This window comes from Mesoplodon bidens (genome assembly GCF_964165515.1).
Source record: "Mesoplodon bidens genome assembly, chromosome: 14".
NCBI lineage: Eukaryota > Metazoa > Chordata > Mammalia > Artiodactyla > Ziphiidae > Mesoplodon > Mesoplodon bidens.
The window spans coordinates 10050702-10071554 of record NC_138170.1 but is presented as its reverse complement, the minus strand read 5'-3'; the positions used below and the strand labels follow the sequence as shown (position 1 = coordinate 10071554).

General features: G+C 44.6%; 1 protein-coding gene across 3 annotated transcripts in view; it reads left to right on the top strand.

Annotated features, from left to right (window-relative positions):
• The first annotated feature begins 10000 nt into the window (after positions 1-10000).
• The window catches only part of ST3GAL5 (ST3 beta-galactoside alpha-2,3-sialyltransferase 5), a 48126-nt gene continuing 37273 nt past the window's right edge, over positions 10001-20853 (top strand). Inside the window, exon 1 of one of the 3 annotated variants that reach the window (XM_081254676.1) lies at positions 10001-10186. In XM_081254676.1, coding sequence (XP_081110802.1) covers positions 10096-10186 — 91 coding nt within the window. In that variant the 5' untranslated portion in view covers positions 10001-10095. Of the gene's footprint in view, positions 10187-10485; positions 10736-10765; positions 10843-20853 lie in introns of those variants that run through there. The other 2 variants (XM_081254679.1, XM_081254677.1) reach the window with 2 other exon arrangements.

Below are 20853 nucleotides of genomic sequence, written 5' to 3'. Positions count from 1 at the left end.
GTCTGGGCGGAACTGTTTCCTCAATAAGCCGCCCTCTGCCAACAGACAGCCCCTCCTGATGGAACGTCTCTTTCCCTCCCTTGTGTTTTACTTCTGCTGCTCCCTTGATTGTTCACAGGAAACATTCCCAGTAAATCCTCAAGGGACCAACTTTCTTTGTGCTTTGGGGCAGCAGAGAGAGTCTGTGTTGTTTTGGCTGCAGCCGTGCTCCAGCCCCTTGGGGCTGCGGGAGGCACAGCACCTCCGGAGGACTCGGATGGGGGTCCAACAGAAGGTGAAACACACGAGGGGGAAAAGACAAAGACAGTGCCTGGGCCAGAACCCCCGTGAGGTGGTGGTGGAGGGTGAGGGATTCCTGAACCCTCACCTCACCTTCATCCTCAGTCGTGGCTGCTACAACTTCCTTCCCTTCTTTCCCTCTGGCCGCTTACAAAAGAGTTGCATCAGCATCACCATGAACAGCTTCAAGGATGTCAGACCCTGGGGAAGGCACAGCTTCTGTCTTGGTGTCAGATGAGAGCCATTTGGCAGGTGAAAAGAAACAGGCCATCTGGAGAGGCCTCTGAGACCTCGGTAATTTGAACCAATGACTCCCCGCATTTTTATTTATTGTAAAAAACATTTAGCAACATGGAAGGACATTCCTTAAAAAGGAAGAAAAGATTATTCATGATCTCTCCACCTTAATGACACAGCTGGTTTCTTTTTCCAAGTTATCTTCCAGTTTTTGGCCACATGATAGAAATTTGCATACAATCTGTATCCTCTTTTTGTTGTTGTTTTTTCACTTAAGTTCTGTCTTAAGCCTTTTCCAGTGTTGGAATAATCTTCACATTTGTCTCTCTCCCTCTCTCTCTCTCTCTCTCTGTTTTTTTTTTTTTTTTTTTTTTTTCTGTACGCGGGCCTCTCACTGCTGTGGCCTCTCCCGTTGCGGAGCACAGGCTCCGGACACACAGGCTCCGCGGCCATGGCTCGCGGGCCCAGCCGCTCCGCGGCATGTGGGATCTTCCGGGATAGGGGCACGAACCCGTGTCCCCTGCATCGGCAGGCGGACTCTCAACCACTGCGCCACCAGGGAAGCCCTCTCTCTCTGTTTTTTTTTTTTTTTTTTTTTTTTTTTTTTGCGGTACGTGGGCCTCTCACTGTTGTGGCCTCTCCCGCCGCGGAGCACAGGCTCCGGACGCGCAGGCTCAGCGGCCATGGCTCACGGGCCCAGCCGCTCCGCGGCATGTGGGATCTTCCCGGACCGGGGCACAAACCCGTGTCTCCTGCATCAGCAGGCGGACTCTCAACCACTGCGCCACCAGGGAAGCCCTCTCTCTGTTTTTTAACTGCAAATATTCCAACCAATTTGATTGAGGCGTAATTAATGATTCCTTAACCCTACCGGATGTTGTTCACTCCCCTGAATCTTTGAAGTTGACTCCTGGCAAAGCTGGAAATGAAAGGAAGTTTGTTTCCTAGGCCCATCTGCATGCCTTACAGATCTTACTTCCCTGCTAGCAATTTTAGCCCAAGAGTTCTCTCGCCGTGGGAGAAATCTGCTCTCCAATCCCAACCTGCAAAGCCTTGCCCCCATTCGATAGTCTATGAAAAAAATAAGAATATAGTTCTACTTTTTTCTCAACATAAAAGTGATACATGCTCATGTTATCCAATCTGAGAATACATAAAAGCAAAAGAAAATAAAAATCTGCTATAATCTTCCTATTCAAGATCAGCTGCACTGTTCCTTGTTCCTCTCAAAAATGTTGTCAGTTTTGACGTCACTCATCTGTGCTAGGTTCCTTTCCTCCCAGACCCTACTCTGCCTTCCAAGTTCACTTTAGAAGCTAATTTGTGTTGCAGTGATGAGGCCTGAATGAGTAAACCCTAGAAAGTATATTATCCTGAGGCCTTAGGCACCTGTTGAGGAAAAAAAGAAATACACACAAACAGGTACGTAATGCATCAATTGCGGCACCTGAGGTTGGCTAGTTTAACCACAGTGGAATTCATTGGCTCATAAAACTGGAATGTGTAGAAGTAGGATGGGCTGCAGGTCTGGTTTGATCAAGTGGCTCAAAATGTCAAAAAGGAAATGGCTTCCTTCTAACCTCTCTCTCTGCTTTCTCCACAACATTATTTTCTTCTTAAGGTAAGTTCTTCTTACTTGGCTGCCTTATCAGCAATTTCTAAGATTACGTATTGCCTGGCTCCTGTCTAACAGGATATGAGAGCATCTCTTTCTCACTACTTGATAAATTCCTGGGATCTCCTCTGATTGGATCAGTCTTGTTCCTATGGCCACCCATAAACCAATCCTAGTGGCAAGGAGGATGAGACAACCATGGGTGGTTGAAACTAGTAGGTCTTAAACTATAGTCTCAGAACCCCTTTACACTCACAGAAATTAACGAGGCGACCAAAGAATTTTTTTTGTGTGTGTGGTACACGGACCTCTCACCACTGCAGCCTCTCCCGCTGTGGAGCACAGGCTCCGGACGTGCAGGCTCAGTGGCCACGGCCCATGGGCCCAGCCACTCCACAGCATGTGGGGGTCTTCCCGGACCGGGGCACGAACCCGTGTCCCCTGCATCGGCAGGCGGACTCTCAACCACTGCGCCACCAGGGAAGCCCCCAAAGAATCTCATGAAAATTATGGAGATTATATCTATTGATACTTGCCAAATTAGAAATTAAATTCATCGACACCGAAGAAATACGAAGGATCATAAGAGATTACAATGAACAATTTTATGCCAATAAAAAGGACAACCTAGAAGGAATAGACAAATTCCTAGAAATGTACAATCTCCCAAGGCCAAACCAGGAAGAAATAGAAAATATGAACAGACCAATTTCCAGCAATGAAATTGAATCAGTAATCAAAAAATTCCCAACAAACAAAAGTCTAGGACCAGACAGCTTCATGAGTAAATTCTACCAAACATTTAGAGAAGAGTTAACACCTATCCTTCTCAAACTATTCCAAAAAATTGCAGAGGAAGGAATACTTCCAAACTCTTTTTGTGAGGCCAGCATCACCCTGATACTAAAACCAGAGAAAGATACCACACAAAAAATAAAATTACAGGCCAATATCACTGATGGGCATAGATGCAAAAATCCTCAACAAGATGTTAGCCAACTAAACTCAACAATACATTAAAAGTATCATACATTATGATCAGGTGGGATTTATCCCAAAGGTGCAAGGATAGTTCAATATCCACAAATCAATCAGTGTGATTCACCACATTAACAAATTGGAGAATAAAAATCATACGATCACCTCAATAGAGGCAGAATAAACTTTTGATGAAATTCAACATCGATTTTTGATAAAAACTGTCAACAAAGTGGGTATAGAGGGACCATACCTGAACATAATAAAGACCATATATGACCAGCTCACAGCTAACATTATACTAAATGGTGAAAGCTGAAAACATTTCCTCTAAGATCAGGAACAAGACAAGGATGCCTACTCTTGCCACTTTTATTGAACATAGTATTGGAAGTCCTAGCCACAGCAATCAGACAAGAAAAAGAAATAAATGGAATCCAAATTGGAAAGGAAGAAGTAAAACTGTCACTGTTTGCAGATGACATGATAATATACACAGAATATCCTAAAGATCCCACCAAAAACTACCATAACTCATCAACGAATTTGGTAAAATTTCAGGATAAAAAATTAATACACAGAGATCTGTTGCATTTCAATACACTAATAGTGAACTATCGGAAAGAGAAAGTAAGAAAATAATCTCATTTACAATCACATCAGAAAGAACAAAATACCTAGGAATAAATCTAACAAAGGAGGTGAACAACCTCTACTTAGAAACCTATAAGATTCTGATGAAACTGAAGATGACCCAAACAAATGGAAAGATATACTCATAGATTAGAAGAACTAATATTGTTAAACTTACCAAGCTACCCAGTGCAGTCTACAGATTCAAGACAATCACTATCAAAATACCAATGGCATTTTTCACAAAACTAGAATAAATAATTCTAAAATTTGTTTGGAAGCACAAAAGACCCCAAGTAACCAAAACAGTCTTGGAAAAGAAAAACAAAGCTGCAGGTATTATGCTCCCTGATTTCAAACTATATTACAACACTTCAGTAAGCAAAACAGTATTGTACTAGCACAAAAACAGACACATAGATCAATGGAACAGAATAGAAAGCCCAGAAAGGAACTCACACTTATATGGGCAATTAATCTCTGACAAAGGAGGCAAGAATATATAATGGGGGAAAGAACATCTTCAATAAATGGTGTTGGGAAAACTGGACAGCTACACGCAAAAGGAACAAACTGGACTACTCTCTCACACCATGCACAAAAATAAATTCAAAATGGATTAAAGACTTAAATGTAAGACCTGAAAGGTCAAAGAGTATAGGCAGTATACTCTTTGACTTCAGTCTTAGTAATTTTTGGGGGATATGTCTCCTCAGGCAAAGGAAACAAAAGCAAAAATAAACAAATGGGACTACATCAAACTAAAAAGCTTTTGCATAGCAAAGGAAACTACCAACAAAATGAACAGGTCACCTACTGAATGGGAGAAGATATTTGCAGGCCATATATACAATAAGGGGTCAATATCCAAAATATACAAAGAATTCATACAGCTCAACATCAAGAAAACAAACAACAGATTAAAAAATGGACAGATGATCTCAATAGACATTTTTCCAAAGAAGAAACACAAATGGCCAATAGGCACATGAAAAGATGCTCAACATTACTAATCATCAGGGAAATGCAAATTAAAACCACAAAGAGATACCATCACACCTGCCAGAATGGCTATCATCAAAAAGACAACAAATAACAAATTTTTGGCGGAGATGTGGGGAAAAGGGAACCCTTGTGCACTGTTGCAGCCACTATGGAAAGCAGTATGGAGAATCCTCCAAAAACTGAAAATGGGACTACCATATGACCTAGCAATTCCACTCCTGGATATTTATCTGAAGAAAATGAAAATATTAACTCAAAAAGATATATGAACCCCTATGTTCACTGCAGCATTATTTACAATAGCCAAGATATGGAAGCAACTTAAGCGCCCATCAGTAGATGAATGGGTAAAGAAGATGTGAGATACACACACACACACACACACTGCAATATTACTCAGCCATTAAAAAAGAATGAAATCTTGCCATTTGTGGTAACATATATGGACCTAAAGGGTATTATGCTAAGTGAAATAAGTCAGACAGAAAAAGACATAGACAGAAAAAGACATTTCACCTATATGTTGTATCTAAAAAACAAATGAACAAACATAACAAAACAGAAACGGAGTTATAGATACAGAGAACAAACAGGTTTTTGCCAGAGGGGAGAGAGGTGAAGGGAGGAAAGAAATAGGTGAGGGTGATTAAGAGATACAAACTTCCAGTTGCAAAATAAATGAGTAACGAGTATGAAATGTACAGTGTGGGGAATATAGTCAATAATTATTTAATATCTTTATACGGTGACAGATTGTAACTGGACTTATCATGGTGATCATTTTGAAATGTATAGAAATATTGAACCACTATATAACAGGAACTAACATAGTGTTGTAGGTTGATTATACTTTAAAAACAAGCAAACAATAAACAAGCAGACTCACAGAAAAAGAGATCAGGCTTGTGGTTACCAAACGCAGAGGATGGGGGGGAGGTGAATTGGATGAGAGCAGTCAAAAAGTACAAACTTCCAGGTATAAAGTAAATAAGTACTAGGGATGTAATGTACAACGTGATAAATATAATCAACACTGTTGTACATTATATATGAACACTGTTAAGAGAGAAAATCTTAAGAGTTCTCACCTTGAGGGAATAATTTTTTTTCCTATTTCTTTAATTTTGTATCTATATGAGATAATGGGTGTTCACTAAACTTATTATGATAATCATTTCATGATGTATGTCAGTCAAAGCATTATGTTGTACATCTTAAATATATACAGTGCTGTATGTCAATTATATCTCAATAAAACTGGAAGAAAAAATTAAATTCTTTAAAAATAATAAAATAATTCATAAAAATAACAAAATTACATGTTAATATGTTGGCAAAAAAGCCTATGTTTTCCAAAACAAAAAGATGGTGAGAAGAATGGCTTTTTTAAAAAACATATTTGCAAGTCTCTTTAAGTCTGGCTTAATAGAATTAAGCTGGATTTTCATATCTGCTTCTGTATTCAATCTGTTGAAAATTGTTTTGGTTAAAGTACGTGAAGAAAACCTCTTCACATTGACATGTAATTGGAAAAGTGAGGAATATTTTAATAGCCTTTTAGGATAATTGTGGATATTCTTCTTTGATAGTACACCAAAACTCTACAAGAGGTGATTTCTTAAAAGTTTGTTGCACTGTGGAATCTGAAACCTTATCTATGAACTTTTCATACTGTTAAATTAAAATCCATTGGGGAATTCCCTGGCAGTCCAGTGGTTAGGACTCCGTGCTTCCACTGCAGGCGGTAGGCGTTCAATCCCTGGTTGGGGAACTAAGATTCCCATATGCCACGTGGCTCGGCCAGTAAATAAATAAACAAGTAAAATCTGTTTTATATTAAAATATAAATAAAATAAAATAAAACCCATTGTCTGTCTTGCATTTAAAAAGGATCTTTTACCCATACATGACTTTGTAAATCATGCATTAGCCATTTGGAAAACATCCATTCACTGAGTAAATGCAGGTCTTCCAAATATTGGCACACAATACATTATCCAATGTCCAAAAATCACCTTCATTTATATTATCATTGATCACATCAGAAAAGTCCTGAAATACTGACAAGCTGTCAAGCTGATGGTGATACAGGTTTTCCAAAATTCCAAATCCCTTTTGAAATCTGGAATTTTTTCACCGTTGGCAACAAGTAGTCAATTGTTGTCCTTGAAGAGACAGGATTGCTTAGTTGATTTTCAAAAAATGTCTACCAAATACCCAAGTTGAAATAACCATAATTTGTCAGCTGTTTTCTCAAGCAAAAATGGTGTTCCATGAAAAAAACAAAACAAAAACCAACCAGCTAGTTCAGCTTGCAACTCAAATGATTGCATGAGTGCTTCTCCTTACACAACCATCATACTTCAGTTTGCAGCAAAAGTGTTTTATGTGCAGTTTCCATTTTACCATATAAAATATTTAAAAGGTGTGTACTCAAGAGAGATTGAGATTTTTTTTAATTATTTAAATTTTAAATTATTTATTTGGCTGCACTGGGTCTTCATTGGTGCATGCGGCTTTTCTTTAGTTGTGGGCTACTCTTCATTGAGGTGCGTGGGCTTCTCATTGTGGCAGCTTCTCTTGTTGCAGAGCATGGGCTCTAGGCACGCGGGCTCAGTAGTTGGGGCTCACAGGCTTAGTTGCCCCACGGCATGTGGGATCTTCCTGGACCAGGGCTCAAACCCGTGTCCCCTGCATTGGTAGGCAGATTCTTAACTGCTGCACTACCAGGAAAGTCCCAGAGATTGAGATTTTAATGAGGTAATCACATTTTTGCTGCTCCATCAAGAACATTCTTAAATGAAACCACATTTTTTTTTCACCATGAATGTGTGGTGGTGAAAATACTACTACAGTTGCATACCTTTTGCACACTTTTGCTTTTGCACCATCAGTGAGAAAGGTAAATAAAGTCTTAGATTATAATGAAATAATTTTGACTTCAGAGATACTCTGAAAGGTCCTCAGGGATCTGCTCCCCACCCCTGCCCCCCCAGCCAAGAGTCTGCAGACCATACTTTGAGAACCACCCACTTAGACCAATCGCAGCCCAGTCATAGAGCTAAGAGTGGGGCAGACTTACCTAAACCGTATGTTGCATCACAGAGGGGGAAGATGGGATGGATGTTGGGGGCAGTGCCTGCTAGGAGAATGACCAAAGTAATGAGCATAAGGAACTAACGAATTACAAAATCATGCGTGCTGTCCCAGATTCACAAATAGCCCCACCATTTTGCTAGTCAGGGTCCAAAGGCTTTTCTGAGATCAGTCACTGACTTGAAGAGATTCTAGTTGAGGCTTTGAGATCTGGTGGCTGATTCTCATCTACCGTTTGGGGATCTCTGTCTTAACCCTGAACAGTAGTAACTAAGGGTGGCGGGGACTCCCCTGGCGGTCCAGTGGTTAAGACTCCGCGCTTCCACTGCAGGGGGTGCAGGTTAGATGCCTGGCCGGGGAACTAAGATCCTGCATGCCCTGTGGTGTGGCCAAAAGTAACTAAGGGTGACCCTGCAGCAGTGGAAAGGATGCTTAGGGCACGGCTTGTCTTGTTGCACAAGTGGGTCAGCTTCTCTCACGACCTTCCAAGCCAGAGTACTGCTGACCCCCATGCCAGCCATAAAGGGTGTCTGGGCCATGCCTGCCTCAGGGCTGGCTGAAATGCGGAGGTGGATGGATGAGAGTCCTGTCCAGGAGAGGACAATGGTGGTGATAAGGCCTCATCATGGTTCTGCTAGTGGTGGATTGACTGGAAGGTCAACTGTTCCTGCTCTAAATAAATACTTTCAAACAAGGTCTGGCTTTATGGACAAGAAGTATCTGGGAGAAAAGGGGAAAAGCTGCTGAGGCAAGTAGAGGTAAAGAGTATCTGATAATCAGGCAGGCCTCTGCTGGTCTCCAAGAGAGAGGGGGTGAGGTGCTCAGCATTTTCCTTGCAGCTGTCACTGACCCCACAGACAACAGACAGTTAGGCTGCTGCTCTGTTGGCCAGCCTTGGCCAACACACTGGATTCAGATCTCCTAGTGACAGCTTTTCCTCCAACATTTTCAAAATGCTCATGTGTCTCCAAATTAAAATAATCCAGAAACATTTTTACTACAAAATCCCTTTGAAAGGTGTGAAGGCAGAATCCTCCCACCCCTTCCTCTCCGAGATTTCCCTCCTGATTTTGTTACCCAGATACCACAATTTTTTTTTCCCCAGCACCCCTGCCCGCACCGGGGGAAGAACACAGACAGCTCCAAACAGAGTTTGCAGCTATACAAACCGTGTGCAAGCTGTTGCACAAAAAGAGTGACAAGACTCTCGGTGTACGCAAATATATTTTGCTCCTTGTCTAGGATCTTCTTTTTCAAACGGGAACTGGAACCGGTATCACAGGCACATGACTGCGATGCTCTGTGCTCACCGACCCGAAAGGAAATTATGAGAGCCGATCAACTTCACTGACTTTACTGACGAGTCAACAAGTCCCACGGCACAGAAATGTCCCAGGCGCGTTATACACACCTGCCTGTGCTAAAGAAATAACATATCCGTGCTTTCAAGTCCTCTTAATTCCTGAATTTGGGGATTCACTAATATTCACACTTTAAAAAATTGTATGACACTTCCGCTCCAGAATCGAGGGGGACTCCAGAGTTATGGAAATGGGCGCTCCAAGCACAGGTTCTGATCCTGGCTCTGCCACTAAATGCCCTAATGATTTAGGGTGACTCACTTCTGCTCTCTGGGTCTCAATTACCCAACTGTGAAACTAGTGCTCCCTCGATTTTTTCTGATACGTGGAACAACAGAAAGCTGTTCGGCAAATGCCCAGACACACTCAGGCTGCTCTCATTGTGTCGAGGGCTCCAGGAACTCCAAACCAGTATTGCCTGCGGGTCCGTCCTAGAGAATAAAGCACGTGACTACATAAAGCCCCTTCACTCAGCGGCTCCGCATCTACGAGTCCTCTGTGCAATAAAAGCCTATAACCAGCCTATAAACACCTTTTGTTCCTTCGCCATCTAACCGCACGCAGAGATCCAGAGGGCGGTGGGTGCCCGGGACCCTCGCCCGGGCCAGCACACAGCCAAGCGCGTTTCCAGCTACGGGCGTCTGGCTGGGGGTGATCAGCTCCCCTAACCCCGCAGGGTGGAGCAACGGTGGAGCAGGGCAGCCTCTGGGGCCCTCGCGCGCTCCGATTGGTTCCCGTGTGCTCGTGACTCCAGGCCCCGCCCCACGCCCCTCCTCCGCATCTGAGCTGGGGAGCGGACGGTCCGGGACTGAATGGGCGCTAGCGCGGCGCAGGGGGCGGGCCGGGGCGCCGGGCCCAGGACTGGTGGCAGGCTGGCGCCCGCTCCCTAATATGCGGACGAAGGCGGAGGGCGGCGCGGAGCGGCGTCCCCTGCAGCCGCGGACCAAGGCGGCGGTGGCGGCGGCGGCACCTGCCAGTCGAGGTACGTGGCGCAGCCCCCTCCTCTGCGTAGCGGGGCCCGCGGTCCGGGGGCGGCGGCGCAGATCCGTCCCTGCCCCCGCGTGGCTGGGCCCGGAGACTCCGCCCAAGCCCCCGCGGGCAGCGCCCAGGGCACGGTTCCCCCAAACGCGCCTGGCGGGGGCGCGGGCTGGGAGTCGTGGCCTCGGCGCGGAGTGGACCGGTGGGAGGCGCCGCGGCCCGCGCAAGTGTGGACGCGGTGGAGGCGGAGGGGTTGAACGACCGGGACGTGGGGTCCAGGCGCGGTGTCCCTTTCCCCTCAGTCTTTCACATCGACTTGGGGTTTAATTCATTGCTGGAAGCTTCCGAGCCCAGGAGAGCCGAGTTAACTCATTTCCCCGGGACAGAATTGGGGGACCCTATGACTAGCAGCTCCGGAAACTGTCCTTTGCATCCATCGGGAAAGCGTGCGGTGTCTGCAGGTAGAAATTCGCCAGTGATCTTCCCTGCTCCCTCTCTGCGGCCAGCCCTGCGGAAGAGCCACGTTTTGGTGACCTTTGGTTTCTCCTGAATTGTAAGCAATGGCATTCATATGAGCCTTTAGTGTGTAAGTAATGCAAGATTTTCGGGGAGCATCTTCGAATAGGAAGAGGCGAGGGGTCCTGCCCAACCCCACATCAGGTGGGTGACCTTGGCGGACACTGATCCCCCTGTAGGACTCCATCTCCTGATCTGTACTGGGAGGCTTGATCTGCTGATGGCCAAGGCCCCTTTCAGGCCCCTGGTTTTGTGGTTCTGACTGCAAAATGTGTTCACCAATGAAGAGGGTCCTGCAGACTCATTAGCTGACTTGAAAGACAAATGTATGTCCTCATGTCTTAATTCATGTTTATGACGTTGCTTCATTAGGAATCGTTCATTTAAAAGGGAAAATGGTTTTACCTGCTCCCCGTCATCTGGAACCCTCGGGTTGCCTGCTCATTAGGCCACGCACCGTGCTGGGTTACAAAGAGAAAGGAGACGCATCTCCTGCCCTCTGGTGTTAAGCTGAGCCCTCCTCTTGGTAATCCTCTTCCACAGAAGAGTGCGCTATCCTGAACCTGGAAGAGGAATCCTGTCTGTTGAGTGAAGGGGCACAGACTCAAAACTGTCAGGATGGGTTGTGGTTTCACTCACACAATCCTGAAAGCTTGATGGTTTGGAAGAGTGTCTTAAATTTCTAGTCGCAGAGCCAGGGGATCACCTAAATTCCAGTCAGTGCTGGGACCAGGAGAGACTAATGTGAACTGGCAGAGCCCTGTGACTGGAATGTCGTCAGCCTTTTCATGTGTCTGTCCGTTGTCTGAGTGCCGCTGTTTCTGTAAGATGAAATGAACCTTGGTTATGATTAGTAGCTGTATCTTCCTCTAGGCGAGAAAAGAAATGGGTGAGGTGGGAAGGCATGAAGGTGTTTGTACAAGACAGAGAGGGCCAACAGGCAGAAATTCTAAAAATGCACATTTATGACTACCTATTTTGAAAATGCTTATAATTTTGGCACGGACTGCCACATTGTTTCATATTTCCACAATAGATTAGTATTGAATTTTTTAAATTTCATTTTTATTGGAGTATAGTTGATGTACAACGTTGTGTTAATTTCTGCTGTACGGCAAAGTGTATCAGTTATACATGTACATCTAGCCACTCTTTTTTAGAGTCTTTTCCCATATAGGTCATTACAGAGTACTGAGTAGAGTTCGCTGTGCTATACAGTAGACCCCTATTATAGTTATCGGTTGTATATATGGTAGCGTGTATATGTCAACCGCAATCTCCCAGTTTATCCCTCCCCCCACCCCGCTTAGTAACTGTAAGTTTCTTTTCTACATCTGTGACTCTATTTCTGTTTTGTAAATAAGTTCATTTGTACCATTTTTTTAGATTCCACCTAATAAGTGATATTATATGATGTCTGTCTTTGTCTGACTTCACTTCACTTAGTATGACAATCTCTAGGTCTATCCATGTTGCTGCAAATGGCATTCTTTCGTTCTTTTTTATGGCTGAGTAATAGTATTGAATTTTAAGACTGTATTCAAGGCAGGATAAGAGCAAACCCTTTGTTCTTTGATGTGCCTCCTTCAGTCCTTCGCTGCTTTCCCTGCTGATCTGTTTGGCAGGAGTTTATCTAGCAGGTTGGCTCTCGGGAGGTGAGTGGGACAGTAAAAAACGTTCTGGGTCCTCTGTGGGAGTCATCCAGGTGCTGAGGGCAGAAGGGGGAGTCTTGGAAGAGGGTCAAACCTCACTTTCCACACCTTGCTAGTTCCTGAGAAGCGATTTAATCCATTTAATCTGAATTGCCTGTGGAGACACTCCCAGAGAGCATGCTCTGTGTTTCTGGTGTAGCTGGGAAGCCTTGGCAGAATTAAAGCAACTGGGAGTATACACACGTTACTGATGGTATGAACTCCCTAACTGCTGAGGAAGGAGAAGCCAGGGCTGGATCAGTCTGAGGGGTATAAGGTAGCAAAGGCATCCAGAAGTGGGTGAATCACTGGCCTAGTGTGGGAGGGAGCCATGACTGCATGACTGTGGTTGGTGACACGCAGGCTGTCCGGGGAGAGAGACCCAGCTTGAGCACACGTGCAGCGGGGGAGTGAGGAGGAGGGATAGGGGAGCGGGAGAAAAGACGAGGTTGGAGGGCTACAAGGACACTGCCAGGCTTTCCTTACCTGGACAGCTTTTTCTTTGTTTTTCTAAGTATAGCATACATACTAGGAAAGTAGGCATAAGAATACTACTGTTCAACAGATTTTCCAAACTCAGTAAGACGTTTTTGTTCCCCCTTTAGAGTGTGGAAAAATATCCAGGATTCAGTTATTGGATGGTTCATCAACTCCTTATACCCATGAATTCTTCCCTTTTCAAGTTTTAAATATCTGGAATTAATAGTTCAGAATCAGGTGGTAGGATTTGATTAATTTAAACAGGGAAACATGGATACAAATAACAAATGTGTTTTGATGGAAGAGTAGGTTGTGTTTTGAACATGAAGTCTGCCTTTAAGACTAGGTGTCATTTTCATAATTAAAGGCTTATATGTATGGAGCTCATGAACTCCTTTCTGCTTGTCACAAACGTCTTGTTCCCATTTCCAGTCTAGACTTCAGCAGCAAGAGAGGAGGGCAGAGTTGTGGTCCTTTTGCAGGGCTGCCAGTACTCTCCTGGCTTTGCTTGTCATTTTCTGCAGTCAAGTCCTTAGTCACCCAGGATTTGGTAGCTGGTTTTCTTGCTTTTTCTTCCTCTGGACCAGCTCTGTCCAATGGAAATATAACCCAAGCCATGTATATAATTAAAATTTTTCTAGTAGCTACATTTAAAAACTTAAAAGGAAACCGGTGGATCAGAGTTTCAGTTTCCCAGGAAGATAAAAAAACCTTCTAACTCTTACGCATCTAATGACACAGCTTCAAACTGTATAAAGTAAAAAGTGACAGATGACAAAAAAAGTTGACAAACCTGCCGTAATAGTGAGAGATTTTAGCATATATATCTCTTTCCATAATTGATAGAACAAGCTTACTAAAAACCAGTAAGGGATTTTTTTTCCCAATAAGGGATTGATTCAACAAGCAACACAATTAATAAGCTTGATCAAACTGATTCAATAGAAAACATAGTTCCAGCAAGTGAAGATTATACTTTTACAAAAATCGAACATATACCAGGTCATAAAGTAAGTCCTAACATATTTAAAATAATCAGTATCGTACTGACCAAGTTCTCTGAACACAGTGAAACTAAATTATGTATCAATTTAAGAATATAATTTAAAAAATTAAAAAATTTGAATATGAAAGATAAAGAAGTAATAACAGTGAAAAAATATATATCAAAACTAGTAGAATGAATGGTACACGTAAGGCTTGTGGGATGCAACTATATCAGTATTTAAAGGGAAATACACAGTCTTACTCATATTAGCAAGAAAATAGTCGAAAACTAATGAGCTAGTCGCTAAATTAGGAAGAAGTTAGGAACACAGCAATTAAAATAAATCCAAGGAATTAGAAGGAAGGAATTAAAAAAAAACTGGTGAATTAATTTTAATAATATGTTTTAGTTAACCCAATATGTATAATACATTATGAAATCAATATCAAAATTGTTATTGAGCTATTTTACATTCTCCTGGTCAAACTAAGTCTTCAAAGCCTTGTGTGTATCCTATACTTTTATTAGAGCACATCTCAATTTGGTCTAGCCGTGTTTGAATTACTCAGCAGCCACATGTGACTATCGTGGCTTCACCTCCTGTAAATGTTGAGATTTGTGGTGATAAACAGAAGAGTCAGAGCTAACAGCAGTGGGGTTCAGTTATCTGCCAAGTGAATCTAAGAGGGTTTTGTGGTTGGCAGAGGGTGGCTCTTTTTGAAAATCTTATACGCCCCCCCCCAACAAACCGACGTGCTACAAAACATAGGACAGAAATAAAGATAAATGCTCTACTGACCCACTTTGTCCTTACCTGTTTTAGACATGTTACATATTATGTGTGTGTGTGTGTGTATATATATATGTTCTTTTAATTTTCACAAAAGCCATATGAGTTTGGTACCATTATTATCCCCATTTTACAGATGAGGATATTGAGGCTCAGGGAGGTTAAGAAACTCTAGGGGACAGAGCCAGGGTCCAGACTCAGGCAGTCTGGCCTGGAGCGGGTAGATGAGGCAAATGCATTCCTGTCTTTGCAGCGCATGGGCATTCCTACCGCACCCCTCAGAAGGGCTCCTGAGAGGATGATCTGAGGTGGCTGAGGCAGCTCTGTTCCCTGGTCCAGGTTCCTGCGTTTCCAGGCACAGCACTGTCACTCTGCTGGGTCTCCATGACAGCCTCCTCACGGGTCCTACCTCACAAAAGGACTTCCCCATCTCCAGTCCTGCCTCAAGAGACGTCTCTCCAAACTCCAGTTCCAGTTCAAATCCACACCCCAACCCCCAGTTGCTTCTTTTATCTTAGGATAAAATTCCAACCCGCCATGGCATGACCTGCTTCCTTTCCCAGCCTCTGGGTACGTTGTTCCCTCTGGGGCTAGACCTTCAGAAACTGCCCTCAACGCCTACTGGCCCTGCTCAGGCGGCACCTGTCTCCCCACCCCCAGCAAGTCCTACCCATTCTTTTCCTGGGGCGGGGGTGAGCCTATTCTAAGCCCCTCCCAAGCACACACATACACACGTCCTCCAAATGTAAAATACCTCCTAACATTGCCCTCATGTCCAATGCAGAGTGAGTTAAAAAGAAAAATGAGGAAAATAGTTACATTGGTGTTAGATCTACTTGTCTGATTTTGAAAATGAGATGAGAGCTTTTAGAAGAAGAGGCTGTTTCTGTGTTGCTTCTTGCTCAACCCCCAGGCACATCCTCCCTGCCTGATTAAAAACGGGGTTACGTGAATGACCGTATGCCCTTTTGGGAGCCTGCCCAAGTGCTGGTTTCCCAAATTTTTGGAGCAGAGAGTAAAAGGGACATGTGATAGGGGTGTAAAAGGCATCTGTATGTTTTAGCCACGCCTCTTACAGACCTAAATACATGTTGTCCGTTTTAGGAACTCAAACATGCTTAACTTATTCTGGGCTTAAAGCGACCCAAACAAAACTTTCCTTTGTCTCCTGTGGTTGCTCCCTCTCTTTCAAGTCTCTCCACTGCCAGGGCCTGTCAGCCTCCAGGTTGTTCCCAGTCACTGTCCCTCCAGTTCCTTTTCTGGGGTCATTACCACTTTCTGGTAATGGATTTGGGGTTTTACATGACTAGTATGGTTCTTCTGTTCCTGTAGGACAAAGAGGGTTATTGAATACTGCCAGCCCTCCATATCAACCAACTGTGGATCAAAAATATTCAAAACGGAAACTTTCTTGGAAGTTCCGAAAAACAAAACTTGAGTTTGCCGCATGCTGGCAACTACATACAGAGCATTTACATTGTGTTAGGTATTATAAGTAATCTAGAGATGATTTAAAGTATACGGGACGATGTGCATAGGTTATATGCAAATACTGCACCGTTTAATATAAGGGACTTGAGCATCCATGGATATGGTATCCAAGGGGGGGGGTCCTGGAACCAATTCCCTGTGGATACCGAGGGACCACTGCACCAGATTAGTGCATAAACTGCCTATCGAATCCTCCACCTTCCCTTCCCCATTGACCAGCCAGCTGCTCCCTGAGGACTATTGCTAAAGTCCTGTTTGGGGATGTCTCTTCATAATCCCAAACCTTAAGAACCCATATCCTTACCCTTTCTTTTGGGGGTGGGATCTTGGTTATTTTAGAATTTGCACACTCACTTTTCCATCATCTCATACCTGGTGTTTTCCTTTATACTCCTGTTTGGGGGAAGGTCCCCATGTTGGAGCTTGTTTATATTGGGTCCCAGAGTTGCTTTTGTTAACTGTTCATTCTACTGACTTTCACTTTCTCCTATTAAGTATTATTTATTCAGCCTGACTATTTGTATTTCCTTTAGATTAAGAGGGAAATCTCCCATTAAAAAGGTAGCTTCTAGGGCTTCCCTGGTGGCGCAGTGGTTGAGAGTCCGCCTGCCGGTGCAGGGGACACGGGTTCGTGCCCCGGTCCGGGAAGATCCCACATGCCGCAGAGCGGCTGGGCCCGTGAGCCATGGCCGCTGAGCCTGCGCGTCCGGAGCCTGTGCTCCGCAATGGGAGAGGCCACAACAGTGAGAGGCCTGCGTACCGCAAAAAAAAAAAAAAAAAAAAGGTAGCTTCTAGGTTTTGCTTTATTTATGGCACTCATGAGGTTGCCACAGACGTGCTCTGCTGTAGCATATTCTGCATGTCTAATTTGCTGTCACGTGGAGGCCCACCGCCAGAGAGCTGTTACGTAAGGTGTTTTGTTAGAGCTTGGAGGGGCCCAAGGAGGACAGGCAGTTCTCTGGGCACTTTCCTCAGTTTATGCCAGTGTCCTGTCTTATTCCCTCTGGCCTCCTCCTCTCTGATGGGTGCCCACACCTCGGCCGGGAAATCATCTCAGTGGATGGTGGAATGGTGGCAGCTGGTGGAGCCTTCTTGCATACTTTGCTTTTTTTTTTCTTTTTTTTCTCCCGTTAGCAGCCTGAATTGGTTATGCAGGCCGGATCTCTCGGCTGGCTGGGTGTGACAAGAGCAGCCCCTGCCAGTCGGTCACCAAGTTCTGTGGCCTCTTCTTCCTCCAGCACTCTTGTCGGCCCCACCTCGCCGTCCCTGCTCTGGCTCAGCTGCCCCGTCACCCCTGGCTGCGGTGGTCACAGCAGCCCCTTGACCACTCCGTCCCGTGGCTTCCTACATCCCAGTGTGAGCTCTCCGCCCCCCTGCTGAAGAACCACTTAAGGCCGCCTCCCCCTCTGGGGCCAGTTGGGAGGGCCTGGTGCCTTCTTTGTCACATATTCTGCCACTTTCCCCCAGGTGCCCTGTGACCTGGCCTGAGCAGCCCTCTCTGGGCACCTTGACATGCCCCTCCTTCCATGCGGAGTGCCTGCTCGCTCTCCTTTCTGTTTCTGAGGTCTTGCCTATCCCTCAAGGATCCATTTACACATCATGTCCTCAGGGAGGCCTCCTTGATTTCATCTGATGGAGCTAGTGGTCCCTTGGCCCGGGGCGCTCCAGGTTCCTCTGTTATTTGCCCCTTTTTTTCTTTTTATTTTTGCAGTACGCGGGCCTCTCACTGCTGTGGCCTCTCCCGTTCCGGAGCACAGGCTCTGGACACGCAGGCTCAGCGGCCATGGCTCACGGGCCCAGCCGCTCCGCGGCATGTGGGATCTTCCGGGACCGGGGCACGAACCCGTGTCCCCTGCATCGGCAGGCGGACTCTCAACCACTGCGCCACCAGGGGAGCCCTCCTCTGTTTTTTGGCATTTTGAGTATTTAACTATTTTTTGCTTTCCCAGACTGGGTTTTTCATTTCAAGAGAAAGTCTATGTCTTAGTTTTCTTTATATTCCCAGTGCTTGGTGTATGCTTATTAAATGTCTGTTTAAAGGATTATTAGGTGAACAAAGCAAATTATACAACAGTACAGACCAGCCCTCCCCAGCTGGGGCTCTACAAGAGAATTAAGCCCTAATGCGCTAAGGTCACCATTGTATACTCTGAATTAACTTCTCTCCTGTGCTTCTGGAGTGATTCTAGTTATATACCATCCTTGGGAGAATTAAGAAAATAGACACTCAGGGACTCCCCTGGCGGTCTAGTGGTTAAGACTTCACCTTCCAGGGCAGTGGGTGAGGGTTTGATCCCTGGTCAGGGAGCTAAGATCCCACATGCCTCGCAGCTGAAAAACCAAAACATAAAACAGAAGTAATATTGTAACAAATTCAGTGAAGACTTTAAAAATGGTTCACGTCAAAAAAAAAAAAATCTTAAAAGAAAATAGACACTCAAATCCTTTTCTGTAGGGCTTAGTCTCCAGTGGACCCAGCCTGAAGAAGGCTAGTATGGGTAATATGATCCCAAACCTGATAAAATATACATATGCAAAGAGGAAAGGCAGATGGAATATAGACCAGAGGGTTAGCAGTGGATATCACTGCACTGTAGTGTAACAACCGGTGTGTGATTTCAAAATGTTCTTTCTGAAGTTTCCAACTTTGTGATAACAGAGTTGTTGTTGTTGTTGTTGTTTTTTAATGTTTCTTGAGTAATCCAAATCGGAGTTCCTAAACCTGATTGTGCTTTAATATAAGGCAATGGAGAGTTGGAGTTTTGTTTTTAAATATAGTTCCCTGTGCCATGCCATAGCGGACCAGAAATCACCGAGCTGACCCCTCAGCATTGCCCCTGGAGAACCAGACCTCCACATGAGGATGGCTAGCTGTCAGTCCTCTGACCCTGGGTGTTGCCACTGGACACTTGTAAATGAACGGCTGTGTCCAGCAGGCATGACTCAACGTAAGAGAAAATAGCATAGTCATGGGCACTCATGGAATACTCTCAAAAGCAAATCTAGAGGGGTTTTTTTCTTAATAGCGCAGAGTGAACATACCTTGTGGTTATTTGAATTAAGTCTGATAGAGGAGCCTCAATGCTAATTCTTGCTCGTCAGCTATTGCCTCAACCAGCCCTGGATTTTCTTCCTGAAGTTTGACCTTGCTTGACCTCACACAGCATTTTATCCTTATCCTGGGTGCTGAAACCAGTAGACTGGATGAGGAACAGGGTAATTACTTAGTCTCCAAGTATCTCCCGTCAAGTTACTTATTAACTACAAAGGGAAAAGGGTAACTTGACAGTACTTAAACTTGCCTGACACAACTTGGACCAGTTGATTTAACATCACCAGTAATGGGACAAAGCAACATCAGGTGCCTGCTGAGAAAATGCACCGAGACAGACCAGCACCACTTCTGTGATATTCCTGCCGGAAATGTGTAACTTGAATCATGAAGAAACGGACAAATCTCCACTGAGGGACATTCTACAAAACAGTTAGCCTGTACTTTTCAAAAAATGCCAAGGTCATGAAAGATAAAGGAACTGTTTCAGATTAGAGGAGGCAAAAAGTTATGACAGCTGAATGCCACATGTGATCCTGTTTTTGCTCTGAGGCCATTATTGGGACTGCTAAAGAAATTTGTGTGAGGTCTTTAAATTAGAGAACAGTATTAAAGTAACAGTAGTTTCCTGAATTTTATCATAATACTGCAGTTGTGTCTGGGAATGTCCTTGTTTTTACGAAATACTAAAATATTTAGGGGTGAATGTCATTGTGTCCTCAACTTACTTTCAAGTGGTTAAAAAAGTAGTATCGGCTTCCCTGGTGGCGCAGTGGTTGAGAGTCCGCCTGCCGATGCAGGGGACACGGGTTCGTGCCCCAGTCCGGGAAGATCCCACATGCCGTGGAGCGGCTGGGTCCGTGAGCCATGGCCACTGAGCCTGCGCGTCCGGAGCCTGTGCTCCGCAACGGGAGAGGCCACAACAGTGAGAGGCCCGCGTACCGCAAAAAAAAAAAGTAGTATGTGCATCATATAATAGAATCACCAAGCAAATGTGGTAGAATGGTAGCAAGTGGGTAGTCTGGATGAGGGGAATTCTTTGTAGTTTTCTTGCGATCTCTCTGTAAGTTTGAGATTATGTCCAAAAATAAAGTTTTAAAAACCCAGAAGCCTCCAGGTCATGGTGCTGCGGTCTGTGTAGCATCGGAGGCCAGCGCTCTCAGTGGCTGCCCTTTCCAGGGTTGCTACTGAATCATTTCCAGCAGCACTGAGCTCTCTTCAGAATTGGTTTTGTAGAATACAGGATAGAGACCACTCAGTGTGGTTTCACCTGACAGGAAGGTTCTTTCTCCACCTTCCTGTTGATGTCGCCACCACTGTTGTCCCAGAAGGCGTCACTCCTGCTGGTCATCCCCGGGTATCTGGTCAACCAACTCCAATGCACACATTTGCCTGGTTGAGACTAGACCTCCAGCTGTCCTGCGAAAGAGGCTTCCCAGGCAGAGTGTAACTTCATTATCACCCAACCTGCTTCTTACATGTTAGCAGACATCCTCAGAGAGGTGACTTGGCCACCGTGAAACAGGCAACAGCCAAACAGTTAAGTATTTTCTCCCTCTTTTCTTGAAAAACAAAATAGATCCAGTCTCTCTTTTATTTTAATTGGATTTTTCCTCAGCTTTATTGAGATATAATTGACATATAACGTTGTATGAATTTAAGT